Source organism: Oncorhynchus nerka, linkage group LG14 (genome assembly GCF_034236695.1).
Source record: "Oncorhynchus nerka isolate Pitt River linkage group LG14, Oner_Uvic_2.0, whole genome shotgun sequence".
Lineage (NCBI taxonomy): Eukaryota > Metazoa > Chordata > Actinopteri > Salmoniformes > Salmonidae > Oncorhynchus > Oncorhynchus nerka.
In genome coordinates this window covers 59,412,907-59,427,546 of record NC_088409.1, presented here as the reverse complement: position 1 = coordinate 59,427,546, position 14,640 = coordinate 59,412,907, and the positions used below count along the sequence as shown (strand labels likewise).

The window sequence follows — 14,640 nt, the reverse complement described above, 5'->3', positions numbered from 1 at the left end:
TCCAAACAATGGGATGGGGGTTATGCATGGAGAATCATCTGCTGCTGGTCTACATCAAGCTTGGCTTTAGCCTTTTACTTCTAGCACAGAAGGAGAGCCACATGGGTTTATGTGAAAGCTCATAAACCCATATTGCTGGAATGGAGGGGTTTACCCCGAGCCATCTGTCCAAAATTACCAGATGAATCCAATGCTTTGATGGGAAAATTCTGAGATTGGTGGCTTTACCTACACATAATACATGCCAAATCACTCTAAAAAAAATAGTTATTTTAATGGTGGCATTGGATCTAGTTGCCATTGTTACATGAATGATCTCTATCAACCTCCTGATAGTTTACTATCGTTCTAATTGCCTTGTCCAATGTTTGCACTTGTTTTGGTATTTATATTGTCCTTCTTGTACACAGCATTTTGCTTTTCCTTATTGCATATTTCTTATCTCTATTATTCTCCCCTTCTCAGAGGAGCCTTTGTACCAGACCATGCTATGTTAAAGATTCTTCCAGTCTCATCTGCTCCTCTATTGGACCTGCTGTGCTCTCATGGCATTGTGGCCTGACACTTTTCTTTAGGGGGACTTCTATTGTGACCTATGACTTAAAATGTGATTTATTTGATTGATATTACATTATTGTTTGAAACCTGTGTGTCAAAATCAAAAGTCTACAGCATATCATTTGGATTTCTTTTTGTCTAAAAAACTAAATCAAAAATCTACATGTGAAAACAATAATGAGAAAACATAACTGGTGTATATTCACAGACCAATCTTGCTTCCTCACCCTAGTTACCACATGGGGAGCCAATCGGACAGGCTCCATCTGCGATTCAGTAGGGTCAGACAGGGCCGGCCCTAGCCTTTTAGGGTCCCTGGTTGGGGGGCCTCCCACCTAGCGGCCAAAATATTTTAGTGCCCTGCCGCTTTAAAGTGGAGAGATTTCATTTTGAAAGTTGATTTCCTGCTGTTCTACACATTTTGCAATGGAGCGTAGAGAAAATGTTGCCGTTTTAAAACAAGTTTCCTGCAATTCTACACATTTTGCATGGCGAGGAGTGACATTTTTGTCATTTAGCAGACTTAAAGTTAGTGCATTCATCTTAAAATAGCTAGATGGGACAACAACATATCACAGGTATAGAAAGTACATTTGCAGTGGATGAGAGCTTCGACGGGGGCCCTAAGTGACCGCTTATGTTGCCTATGCCTAGGGCAGGCCCTGGGCTCAGCTATCATCCGTTTTACTGCCTGCCTAGACAGTCCAGAGTTTTGAATAATGCCAAAGGGTCACAGTTGTAAAGATTGCTTTTCTTTCTCCATGGTAATCAGAGAGAACTGCAGTTCCTTAGCTTGTGTGTGTGTGTGTATACCCCAACTCCCTCATTTTCATTGAAGCAAAATTATAATTTTCTGGCTAATAATGGGGGCCTCAAGGAGTTAAATATTCTGGTGTGGGTCCCTCAAGGGGGCGAAAATGGGCCATTGTGTGGGCCTCAAGGGGGGGAAATGGTCCAGTGTGTTAGAAATGCCAGAACCGATTTCTGGTGCCAGTCCGCCCCTGCGATGAGGAACCAATTGAAACCTTGTCATATTTCATATCATACATGCATATCATATGTTGTGCTGTGCATCACCTGAATAATCAGCCTTTCTAGCAACAGGTACAAATAGTATCCTACATTTTTTATTAAGCAATCTAGGAAACTTTACACCCAGATAGCTTCAGAATAATCTACGCTACAACAGCTGTTAGCTCCTATACATCCTGCCTTATAAAACTTATAAAAGAATGTTCTTACTATGCCTCATTGTAAAAATAGTTTATGGGCTAGGCTACTTTATATTTTCGATATTACTGTAGCAGGCAACCACTAAAAAGATAGCTGAACAGTATAGGTCCACAACATGGGCTGAAAAAAGTAGGATACTGCGCAATTGTTTCTTATCCGAACTCTGGCGGTCCAATAACGTGTTTTTATACATCTGCCTTGGATTTGCCACGTATTTCTACACATCAAGCGGCGTATTCTCGGAGAAAACCGAGATGGCTCAAGGCTGAGAATTTCACAGCAATGTGAAATCGTGTGAGATCCCTGCTTGTGTGTAGGCCACGGTCGACGTAATGTCACCTTGACGAGAATCTAGAGGAGCACGAGGGGCGCTCAGCATCTGTCTATGACTGGACAGGGACAGGGAGAGAGGGTGTGTGCCGGCAAGTGTGTATGTGTGTGACAGAGGCAGTAAAGCCCGGCTCGGAGTGTTCGCGCGCACGGAGGATCACCTCCATTTGGTTTCTTCCACACGGAGATGGCTGGATTCCACACAGGTAGTAGCCTACTATATACTTCCAAGTTTCCTTTCCTATAGGTAGAGCAGTTTTTGAAAAAGGTTTATTTTAGAATCTGTTAAGGGGTGTAATTATGTATAAATATTTAGTCAACCCTGTTATGGCAATTATAGGCTGTAGGTCTACACTATAACATAGGCGAATAACATAATAATTATGCCTACCCTAATAGGCTAATGTATTATTAATGATAATAATAATAATAGTAATCTCTGACTAAGCCACTTCATCGTGGCTGTTTTTTATTTTAATAAAATGTGCACGATAGGAATTCCAGTGAATGAGGCACTGTGGAGCGCCGTTAGAAGTTACGGCTCCAAATCAGCCTAGATTTACATCTTCCTGTGCATCGACCCTTGGTTAGTTGTCCGATTTTCACTAGATGGGATACAGTTTTTCTCAGATTTGACATTTCATAGCAAGTTAGGAGAACTTACGCAGCAGGTTAGGATAATTAACGTAGCAGTTTAGGATAATTAGGTTAAGTTTAGGAAAAGAGTTAGGGTTAGCTAAAATGCAAAAAAAAAAAATCAACTTTTGACGTTAATTTGACCAAATCTGTATCCCTTCTAGCATTGACCTAGTTGTCCCCGACACCTCCTCTTTCTTTATCATGTGACATTTATTTTATACTCTGTTTGCCGGAGAAAATCAGTTCACCCAATCGCGTTTCGAGAGGGGCGGCTCGTTTTCTCAACATTTGACAGGGATGATTCTGATCCTCGTGACGTCACCCGATACCCTGCGCTCCTACAGTCAGTCAGCGAAGGGATGCTCTGAACGAACGATTGCAGCATCTTTCCTGAGAGACTACAAACAATTCGCATCTCCCTCTAGCTTTGTATCCATTCTCGGCATTCTCTTCCCTTTGGACCGTCCTGAAAACCCACCTCTTGCCCTCCAACATCGACTGCAGGGTGTCTTCATGCACGAAAGGACGACCGGATAGAACACCATATTTTTATTTCAGCACTTTTCCTTTCCCTTTATTTATTTAACCTCTTTTGTCGTCTGTATATTTTTGTTTTGATCTTTTATTTTGTTGGCCATTGCCTAACCGCAATACAGAGAGGAGCGCCATCGTTCTCCATTGCCTGATAGGAATATTGCCGTGGAGTGAAATAACACATATGAAGAAATTAATGGAAGATTAAATTAGCCTACGTTCTACAACACGTTTATAGTATCTGGAACGGGACATAATTTATCTGTTCATTGGATTTTTGTTGAGGTTTACGTTCCATACGCAGCGCAAGCATCGTCTTCCTCCGTCAGAACAAATAACCCATACTCTGCGTAGCATCTCGGTGTTCTCTGAAAAGGCGAGGATAACGCGCACGATATTTCATTCGCAAGAATATACGCATTTTCGATTTTTGAATCGCTTCGTCTATTTAAATACATTTTTTTTCAATAGGCTACGTTGCATAAAGGGATAAACGCATTTTCACCCAACCTACTTTTAAAATGATGGCCGGCGGGGCAGTACAACAAAACGGGGTTTTCTTGAATCCTCACCATCACAATCAACAGCCGCACATGGAGTCAGATCCCCCTGATTCGCGCAAAAGGCCACTGGAGACCCCAACCGAGGCTAGCAGCACTAAACGCACAAACACGGGAGGTAAGTAAAAGATGGGGATGCGAGGGATTATCTCGAATGTGTGAATCCAGGTTATCCTTATGCGCACACTGGGGTAGCACCGAAAAAGGGAAAGGATGGCAGGTTGATTGTCTGATTATCATCTTGATGTGTAGCATGGCTCAACACAACACTAAAACTAGTGTTATTTAGTCATGTATAAAGCAACATTTGAAATATATTGCATCTTGTTGTAGTCTTTTTTTCATTGCATCTATTTACAAAACAAGGAAAATCCTTTGTGTTGATGGAATGAGTACAATGAAGGGGGTGAGTGAGAGGGTGCTGATTTGGAGGGAACCCTCAGGTCTCATGTACACTCTTAGAAAAAAAGGCGCTATCTTGAACCTAAAAGGGTTATTTCATTCATATTTTATTTCACCCATTTTGAGTTTTACGCAAAGGAAATTGTGGATGTCCAAAATAACAGAACAGTCTCGAAACTACAAATAACTGAAAAAACATTCCATTGTTGACCGCGCTCACATCCCTTGCTTTGTGACGGGTAATCGTGTGATAGTCGATAATCTGTCACATAGGCTACGCTACTCTAGTCTCTTTGCGTGCAATTGCTCAAGAAGACAGTAACATTCATGCAGACACCATTATTAGTAGGCCTTAATAAAGGAGTTTACAGTATATGTCGCCATTTCATTGTCATCTGCTATTATGCAGTCACTGCTTATGCATCATTGTCATTGTAGCATTAAAAATACTGCAACGCTCATTAAAAGAAAGGCTACGTTGCCATTGAATACATTCCAATCATGATTATGTTCACTGGTTGGAGCAAACATGGATGTCACCGTAGGTAATCACCATTTGGTTTTTGTTTACATGCTATCATGCGCCAAGGATTATCATCCTCTACTGGCATTATTACTATACCATTAGTATTTACTTATGCTGTCTTCGTGGACTTTTGATAGGCCTACAAAACATTTTTGAAGGTAAAAAAAAAGAGTTTTAGAATAGCTATTTTAGTGTGGCACACCTACCTACCACACACATAACAATATCATGATATTTTTTACAACCAGAAATAAGCCTATAGTGACACAAAAAAAGTGATTTCCCATAACCTCTTGCGATGATTAAACACTGTCAAGGAAATTAAGTGAGACAGCTTTGTTAAAAGGAATCGATGCACAGCTGCACATATCTAAAAACCATGCAGCGCTCTTGGGAGACATTACCAACACACACATCTCATCCATTTGACCAAATGAAATGTCTGTGATTATGAGAACAGCTAGAGTACAGTAGCCACACTTTCCTGTGGAGTATTGTAGTCAACAGACGCCCAGTCAAAATATTTACACACACACACATCTACTCAATGAGGTTGTTTTTGTTTACACATTGGAGTTACTTTCTCTGAAATTATATAAAGAGCAATATCCTGGAAAGATACAAGCTTGATAAGAACACATTATAAAGGCTCGTACATGCTTAAAAAGTAGTAAAGCCTTATAGCAGTCGGTTATATCGAGTTCAGTGTTACCAACCACTTCAATAGCTTGATGTTTTAATATTTGCATCACACACAAACATTTAGAAATGGTTAACTAAAAGCTTGACTGAGACCTTTCTAAACAATACTCTCGTGATCATAATACCCCAAAGTGATGTGTTCTATAGCAGAGCAACCATTGATACTATATGTAGGCTAGCTGGCGGCCTGTCCATATTGGAACCCAATAGCTTAATCAACAGGCCTCGTGTGCAGGTTGTTTGTGGTTGAACAGAACCAGTACTTCAGGACATTGAAGCTAGTTACAGGGGGGGTACAGTACCTCATAATCATTTGTGATAACATTAGTTTTGCCACACACACACAATGTGCTTCCTCTTCCTGTATAGTGGCCTTCCTGCAGCCCCTTTTTGAAACTGAAGGCATTGTATTCCCTCACCAGGAATCACACTCTGAGGCACATGGTAAGAGAGACACTTTGATTTTGTTATTATTCTACTTTCTTTTGCTATTCGCTTACTAAATTACAATATTACTATAGCAGTTTGACAGTGATATGAATAGTTCCTAAAGAAAGGCAAAAAATAGTCTGCAGACTACAATAACCCAATCTTTTCTGAAACTATTTTGGAAAAACTTTAAATCTGATTTCACATTTTCGGCCTACATCTTTTATTGAGCTAAAGATATCTCAATTCATAAGCATCTTATGTATATGGACTATCATGGAAGCTTGGATTATAAGCATATCATCTGCAAAACAAATGTAGCCATATGTTTTAAGTTTTATATAATTAAGTCCATAGCATCCATTTTCATGTTAAACTGCCATGCTTATTTTGCCATGCTATTCATATTTGTGGAATCATATTTATAATATTTGCATATCTATTGCATATATTGTGTATATTCAATTGGTTGTTTATAATTTCATAATTAACATGATCACCTTCATTCCTTTTGCATGAAATTGTTAAAAGGGGGATCGATTGGGAATGGTGATAAAGTGGATTAGACATAGTTCAACCTCAATGAATGTTGTGTCCTCTAAATATGGTCTACTTTACTGAATGTTCATCTTTGTCTGAGAGTGCTTTGTGCTGTAGCCTGTAGAGGCTGTAAATCATGATTATATCTTACATAAAGGTGACATTCTTATCAGGGAAAAATCACTGACCTGGTTTGATTTATTTTACAATCCAGATGCTTGACTTGCTCCCCACTGCATACCCATGGGACGCATATTAAGATAGGTCTTCAGCCCAACTCCCCTCTTATGAATAAATACATTATATTCCCCTCTGTCCACTATAATAAGATATGTTGAAGTCATTTTGTAAATGGATGGACTCGCACCAAAGTGTCTTTAGTGGATAGTGGTGAGGAGGCCTTCTAATGGCCTTGCCAAATGACGTGAGGAGACTGGGAATAAGTCCAGGGGGGGGGGGGGGCAGAGGGGGGGTGCAAAGATGACGAGGACCCAGACGAGCTAATGATGGGAGGGGGGGGTGATGATTCCCCAACCCTCCCCCTCTGGCAGATACCATACACAGCACTGAGCCATCGGTCTATAGGACAGGGCCTTTGATGTTATCGATCGCATCGCTAGTGTTTTGTGTTGCTTTTCCCTCCGGAGCTGAGCGCCTCTCACGCATGCTTAAGTGACTTACCTTCCTTGGATCAAACGGTTGGTGCTGAGGAGAATGCGTCACACTTTCACAGAGTGAAAAACCCCAAAAGGGAGCAGAGCTGCTTTTTATAGAGGCTTTGCACAAACATTTGCAAATTGATCTGTCAATGATGTTGAAGGAGCACCATGAACAAAGAGCAAATATAAGCTTTGCCCATCGCCTACCAATCTCGTAGCCACCCAGTGTGTGTTATCCCGGGCTGTTGTAGCCGAAACACTTCTCTGCGGCATAGCTGTTTTTCAGCTGAGCGTTTCTAGGCAGCGCGGCGCTCTCTTTCTCTCCATCCATGCTAATCATTACTCTCCTTCAGCCCATCACAACTGCTCCCTCCTCTCCACCTCCACCCACCTCCTCATCATTCGCCAGCTGCCATTGACTACCTACCCCCAGCAACCGCATATGCAGCCGTGTCTGCCCATCGATTACCATGAACATGAAGGGGGAGCTGCTTCTTCTTCATCATCAGTTTTTTTTAAGCACTGCGTCAAAAAAAAAAAATCCCATTGTATAGGGCGGGGTTTGAGTTGGGGCGGGTGAAATGGTGGCTTACAATTGGGCGCAGGAGTCGCCTGTCTCCTCCAGCGGGTTGCTGAGTGGAGGAGAGGCCTCGCGATGAATATGGATGAGAGTGATGAAAAGAGCGATGCAGAGGGGAAGATCTAGCCCCCTCTCGAAACAGCCGTGCTCGACGAACAATGCACAGCGCCTTTCACACACTCACGCGCTGGAGAAGGAGCGCCACTCGGGGCATTAGCATAGTTCAGATAGCCATGTCCGGAAAGGCTCAAAAGTGGACACTAGAAGGGGTGACATTTTGAAAAAGCTACCAAACCGAAACACATTAAGCGCCTGGCTACATAAGAAACAGAGGACAGCCACTAGGAGGTTCATACAGATTAACTGGTGACCTTGAAAACACTCCCAGACAACAGAATGGCTACAGATGTTAAATACTTTTTTATTTTGTCTTATTCATGTTCTAGGGTTTACTCAGAGTAGCTCCCATATAGAACCAAGACAGGTGGTTGTCCACTAACTGGTTTGGAGATTTAACTTGAACAAAAGGAGTGGAGGGTGAGACCAAGGCCCGCTCCCCCACACAATCTCCCCAGCTTAAGTGAATTGCATTTTTCCAACACCCCATTGCTTTAGCCTAGCCCAGAATCCCACCCAGCCGCCGACACCAGATCTCCAGATTTGAACCGTCCAGGCTGATGGAGCCTATTCTGGGCTCCAGGACTCCTGGGAGCCCCTAGCAACGGATTGCTGTGTTTACAAACTAGTTTATTATGTCAGATGCCTATTCATTATTTATTGTAGCTACCCCTTACATACACACATAATGACACACACACACACTTGAACGAATGACACTGATCCAACGCCAAGCATACTAGGAGTAAGACATGTGGGATGCATTCTGACCTAGCTGGCTCAATTTGTTGTTTTCCCAATAGAGCACATTGGGAGTGGTGAGTTGGAAGCATTTCTCTAAAACACACATACGCATGCATACACAAACATGCATAAAAACACACACACAGAGAATAGGTGACTGATTTTCCTCCATTAAAGGGGCACTTCCCCAGTCAGAGGAACTAATGGATACCATTTTCATCTCTCTGTGTCCAATAAGAAGGAAGCCAGAGGTAGTTTCGCAAGCCAATGCTAACTAGCATGCTAGCAGATATCCATAGGCTTCCAGTCATTGCGCTAATGCTAGTTAGCAATTGCGCTAGCACTAGTTAGCAACTTCCTTCAAACTGCTCACAGAGACATAAAAATGGTATCCACAAGTAGATAAAGGGCCTCATTGCCAACATCTTGACGTATCCCTTTGAGTCTTATGCAATGACAAGTGAGGGGAAATGACTGTGTTCCGGCAGAAATTGTAACTGCTGGGATGTGTCCCTGTTTTTGTTGTGTGCGGGGAAAGAAAACAAAGACCCTTGGCAACCAGGAACCACAATCCTGATGCCTAATATCTGCTCAGGGCGGATCACATCTCTTTCAGGTCTATGCTAATTTAAATCAATCCATCCACAGTCCTCACTGGGATGCATCAGACAATTATTTAAAACCCACAACAGTTCAGCATGAAGCCTCTTCTCACAAAACATACTAATTCAATCTGAGGATCTTGTGCCCTAGCCTGACTTGGCTATTTTCTGACAGCGCCTGGGAAATATATCTGACAGGGCAAGTGGTTTTATTTTTACCTATCAGAGATCGATGTAGAATGTGTGCTTGTCTAGACAGGAGTAGCCGAGCAACTGTGCGCAGTCATCATGCTTGATTAGTACGGGCTGCATGCAGGTTTATCATCTGAGCAACTGGGACTAGCCATGATACAGGCAAATCTGTATAACAAATTATTAAAGACAGAGACAATTAGAAATCATTTCTATGTATAAAAGTGACCCACTGTTTATGAAAGGCATGTATTTACTGTTTATGAGATGTTTATATGGATATACAGTATGTATGTATGTATGTATGTATGTCCACCTGTCTGTGTGTGTATTTGTTGTATTTGTGTGTGTTGTGTACTTGTATGGTGTAGTTTGTATGAGGGTTCATGTGCAGCAGCAGAACCCGTTTGTGTTTGATATTATTTATTCATTCCATTATTAATTGAGGCTGGTTAAAAGTAGACCCATCCCAATCAAAACGAGGTCAGTCTTGGCTTTATTGGGAATCTGGGTCAATGCAGAACGCAGGCAGTTCTGCTGTTTCTTATACTCAGTGCAAGCAGGTTTACTGTCAGACATTGCTGTGTGGGAGAAAACAATTCTGTAACTTGCTTTAAAAGGCCATCCCAGCTCTATGCATGATTTCATTGCTATGACCTTACTCCCAGTTAGAACGGAAAGTATCGTATTTCCTCCTTGTGTAAAGCGCTCTCTGTACATCACCGTTGGGTGGGTTCAACAGACCAGGTCCCAGATGGTGCCAATGGTGCAATTTTATGATTTGGAGAATGCTGAGGAGAACAGCAGTGCTGAGAAAATGATATTTCTAACAAACATACTCTTTGCACACACACAGACACAGACACACACACACACTGCCATCCACAAACAAACAGTCACAGAAAACACAACAAATGGGGGTGCATCGATTAATGAGATTATAGCAGGACCAGTGAGTGTTTTGATGAAAGATAATGAACTCTCTTAATTAGCTGCTGATTCCCCCAGCTAGGCCAAAAACCTCTTATGTCTGCCTGCCTGCACCCCTCTCACCATCTCCCTCAACCAATGCTCTATAAGGTACTCAGTGTTCTCCCCCCCACCACCACCACCACCTTCTCCACATCTTGCACAGTGGATTGATTTCTGTTGCGTTAGTAAGGAACAGGTATTATGGCATGTTCCATCCATAGCGTAGCTTGCACATCAACAGTGCATGTGTGTCGTGAAGTGACACAAAACCATGCCCTCGTAATAATAATCCTATTTATATCTGCCGCCTTGGGGGAGGCAACCTGGATTACTTGTGGTGGAATATTAAGAGAGGACGAGAGGACTGGTTGAGATACTGGGATACAATGTCACCTTAACCCTTCAAACTACCAACATATTTTATATACGCGTATTACCAACTTGGGTCATTTTGACCCCAAGAAGAAACTATTGGAAAAAGCAACATTCATAGAAAAATAACAACTTTATTATTTTCAGATATTAATATTTTTTTTACCAAAACAGACTGTTATTTTAGAAAATGTACAGTTCATTAGCATCTGTAAAACTGATGTAAAAAATGGCGTTATACACATCCACATGAACACTGAAAAGCAGATTTACCATAATTTGATTGTAGTATCATTCAGTTAAGTAAATATTAATTGTGTCATATTTGTGGTAAAAATGTCTGTCAGTACACCACCAAAATTTGAAATATGCTACATTTTTGGGATGAAATGGAATTCACCTATTGATCCTGAGAGACATATGGCTTAGTTTTCTTCATTTACATACCCCATAGCCAGCATTAACATTACTGCTAGTGAAACAATGGGAGTGGTAGGGCCTCTGGCAGGATGCTTCAAAAAGCATACCCAAATCCTCAAGTCACTTCAAAATAAATGTTATAGCAACCAAAAAACCATAACAAGTTGCACAAATATAGAATATTGTAGAGTATCATAGGAATTCTGGTATTTGTATAAAAAAAATTAAAAATGTTATACAACTATTTTTCAGAGAATAAACACCAATACAGCACTATGTGTACTTTCAGGGGGGAGCTAGCTGGTTTCTGTGTTATAATTCTACCAAGCATTCATACCACTGACGTACTTTTATGAGCTGTTTTGAATGCAACTAAGCATATGTCTAAGGTCATTTAGATTTTGTACACGGTCATACCTAGTTACATGTTATAACCATAGCCAAGCACATAAGGTGCTCCATTTTTGCAGGTGATCTGTCTATCAGGTTAAGATCACTCCAACAGGACCTCCTCCACCTTCTGAGGATTTGTCTAGCTTACTATTATGTCTCTGGAGAAACCAAATAAATAGTTTTTTAGATTTGCCCTAGAACAGGGATCTCCAACCCAGTTCCTAACTAACCTGCTTCAGTTTATCAACTAGCTCGTTATTAGAGTCAGGTGTGCTAGATTTGAATTGAAGCTAAAACCCGCAGGACGGTAACTCTCTAGGAACAGGGTTGAAGGGATTCAGAACATATCGGATTTCTGTATTACAGTTCTATCAAGTATTTACACCATTGGCAGACTTTGTATACCATTGGCAGATTTTTATATTCACAAAAAATAAGGTAATTTTGGTTTTGTACAGTGTCATACGATACGTGGTATAAAAAAAGTACAATTTTAGGTGAGTACATGGGGAGCTGTATCTCTACAGATGATCTGTCTATCTGGTCAAAATCACTGATACTGCTCCCCCTCCACCCTCTGGTGGCATGGATAACATATTAAACAATTATTTAGATGTATTAAGAAAAAGTTGATTGACAAATTCATAAAATTAAAAATAAGAATAGAATAAACCACATTTGGGATATGGTCAAAAGTATGCCTTTGAGGTCAAATGACCCAAGTCGGTAGTTTGAGGGTTAAAGTCCCAGCCAGGGAAGAGGCTATAGACCTTAAAGTCACAGTCAGGCAAGAGACTATAGACCTTAAAGTCACAGTCAGGGAAGAGGCTATAGACCTTAAAGTCACAGTCAGGCAAGAGGCTATAGACCTTAAAGTCACAGTCAGGCAAGAGGCTATAGACCTTAAAGTCACAGTCAGGCAAGAGGCTATAGACCTTAAAGTCACAGTCAGGCAAGAGGCTATAGACCTTAAAGTCACAGTCAGGCAAGAGGCTATAGACCTTAAAGTCACAGTCAGGCAAGAGGCTATAGACCTTAAAGTCACAGTCAGGCAAGAGGCTATAGACCTTAAAGTCACAGTCAGGCAAGAGGCTGTAGACCTTAAAGTCACATTCAGGCAAGAAGCTATAGACCTTAAAGTCACAGTCAGGCAAGACGCTATTGACCTTAAAGTCACAGTCAGGCAAGACGCTATAGACCTTAAATTCACATTCAGGCAAGAAGCTATAGACCTTAAAGTCCCTGTCAGGGAAGAGGCTATGGCCGGTTGCTGGCTTAAGGCTTCCGCATGCTTCGGTTCGGCTGGCGCCTAGGTATGTGAGTGTGCTCGACCACTTGAAAAACTAGCAAAAAGCGACAATATAAAAGTTTCTCCATCTTGAGATGCCATAGCCAGTATACACTTCCTCAACCTATTCATTTATTTTGGAGATCTTAGTCGCACAATTTTACATCTAACTAGGATGTTTGGTGCAGTATTTCTCAAGTTAAAAAATGTTCATGAAAATGAGTCGTCTATCGTTGAATGGCAACAAACACTTAATTGAAGAATCCCTACTGTTGACCAATCACTGAACTGTTTTGGATAGGAAGCATGTGGACGCTTCAGCAGGCAGGTAGCCATCGCCATACAGAACAAAGGCACTTTTGTTTCCGAAAGGGGGTGGGTAGCTTTGTTTCCTCTCTGCTGCTAAACCCCCCATTTGCCCACTTTGAAGCAACGCCTTCATGTCTTCAAGCTTTTGATGTTTCAGTTGTGTTCCTACTACAGTAGCCTGTGTGTCTTCTTGTTTTGTCCTATATCCAAGGAGGGTGGGCGGAAGAACAGGAGCTGAGAGCAGTGTACAAGTTTTCCCTGTTATGTGTACAGTAGTTTTGAAACTGGCCAAAGTGTAAGGGACATTTATGGAAACCAGACTGTAGGGGGTAGATGATATAAATATGGGAGTATGGTTATGCAATTTGTGAGTGTGTTTCCAAAAGCATTACATCTATTTGATTAGATTTAACAAATCCCATAGCCCTTTATTAATAACGGTCTGCCAAGATGATGACAAAGAGCAGATACTTCTGTGAAACGCTAAAATGAGATTAAATCAATTTGTGAAATGATTTACGGCTGTAAATGCATAGAAAGAGGATAGTTGTTGTGGATTGTCGTCATAATCTAATCATGCACTAAGATGATTTTCTGTAGAGTTTAAGGATGCCTGAAAGATGAATGGATTGGTTGAGGGGGAGAAGGGGGGGGGACTGTGCAAAACAGAGATGGATGATAGTGGCTGTGCGATTTTAGTATAGGTAGATTGATCACCTACCTGAGTGTAGTACATTCTCACTTTCTTTTTCCGTTTCCTGCCTGCAGAGGAAGGTGAGTACTTCCTGAAGGTGCTGATCCCCAGCTATGCGGCCGGCTCAATCATTGGCAAGGGAGGACAGACCATCGTCCAGCTGCAGAAAGAGACCGGCGCCACCATCAAACTGTCCAAATCCAAGGACTTCTACCCTGGTGAGTGCTCGTTGACCACTGCTATATTTCAATCAATGACGTTGTATTTTAGAGATCTTTCAATATAAATGAGCTTATTTCAGGAGTCTCCTATATGTATTTATTTATTGACCTCTGCCCCTCAAAGAGGCTTCCCCTTTCCCAGACGTGTTGTGTCTGGAACCTGATTCCACTGGGTAACAGACATGGCCTCTGTCAGGGCTCAATGCAGCCGTGGATCACATAGGGACATGCGAGTGAACACAGAGTCAAGTTCGCCACAGATACAGGATTAAAGGGTTAGTTAAAGGTGAAATTGTATTTGCCTAAACTCTTAATTCCTTCATGACATGACGTTTTTGCACGGCTAGACACATGAGATGCGCCTCAGCTGTGTGCCCAGCCTGTCAGTGAAGGAGCTTGTGTGCTCGATGAGAATTTGCTCTGAACTTCACAGGCAGGAAGGGATACATTGAAATTATGAGACGAACCAATCGCTGTACATGTTATATCTCTATCGCACTCAATGGGATTCTTGTCTGGACATGTGAAATGGGAGAAGGTGCAATCTGTTTCAGATGTTGGGCTCCTTGTTAGAAGAGCATTGTAATTCCCTGTACATCCTTCTACTGCTAGCCCTGTCAATAG

The 14,640-nt window shown here is 41.6% G+C and overlaps 1 protein-coding gene across 2 annotated transcripts in view; it reads left to right on the top strand.

The window, feature by feature from the left end:
* Positions 1-3,124: 3,124 nt before the first annotated feature.
* The window catches only part of LOC115141557 (RNA-binding protein Nova-1-like), a 60,392-nt gene continuing 48,876 nt past the window's right edge, over positions 3,125-14,640 (top strand). Inside the window, exons 1-3 of one of the 2 annotated variants that reach the window (XM_029680529.2) lie at positions 3,125-3,972; positions 5,854-5,928; positions 13,870-14,013. In XM_029680529.2, the coding sequence (XP_029536389.1) occupies positions 3,816-3,972; positions 5,854-5,928; positions 13,870-14,013 (376 nt within the window). In that variant the 5' untranslated portion in view covers positions 3,125-3,815. The remainder of the gene's footprint in view (positions 3,973-5,853; positions 5,929-13,869; positions 14,014-14,640) is intronic. The other variant, XM_029680530.2, reaches the window with a different exon arrangement.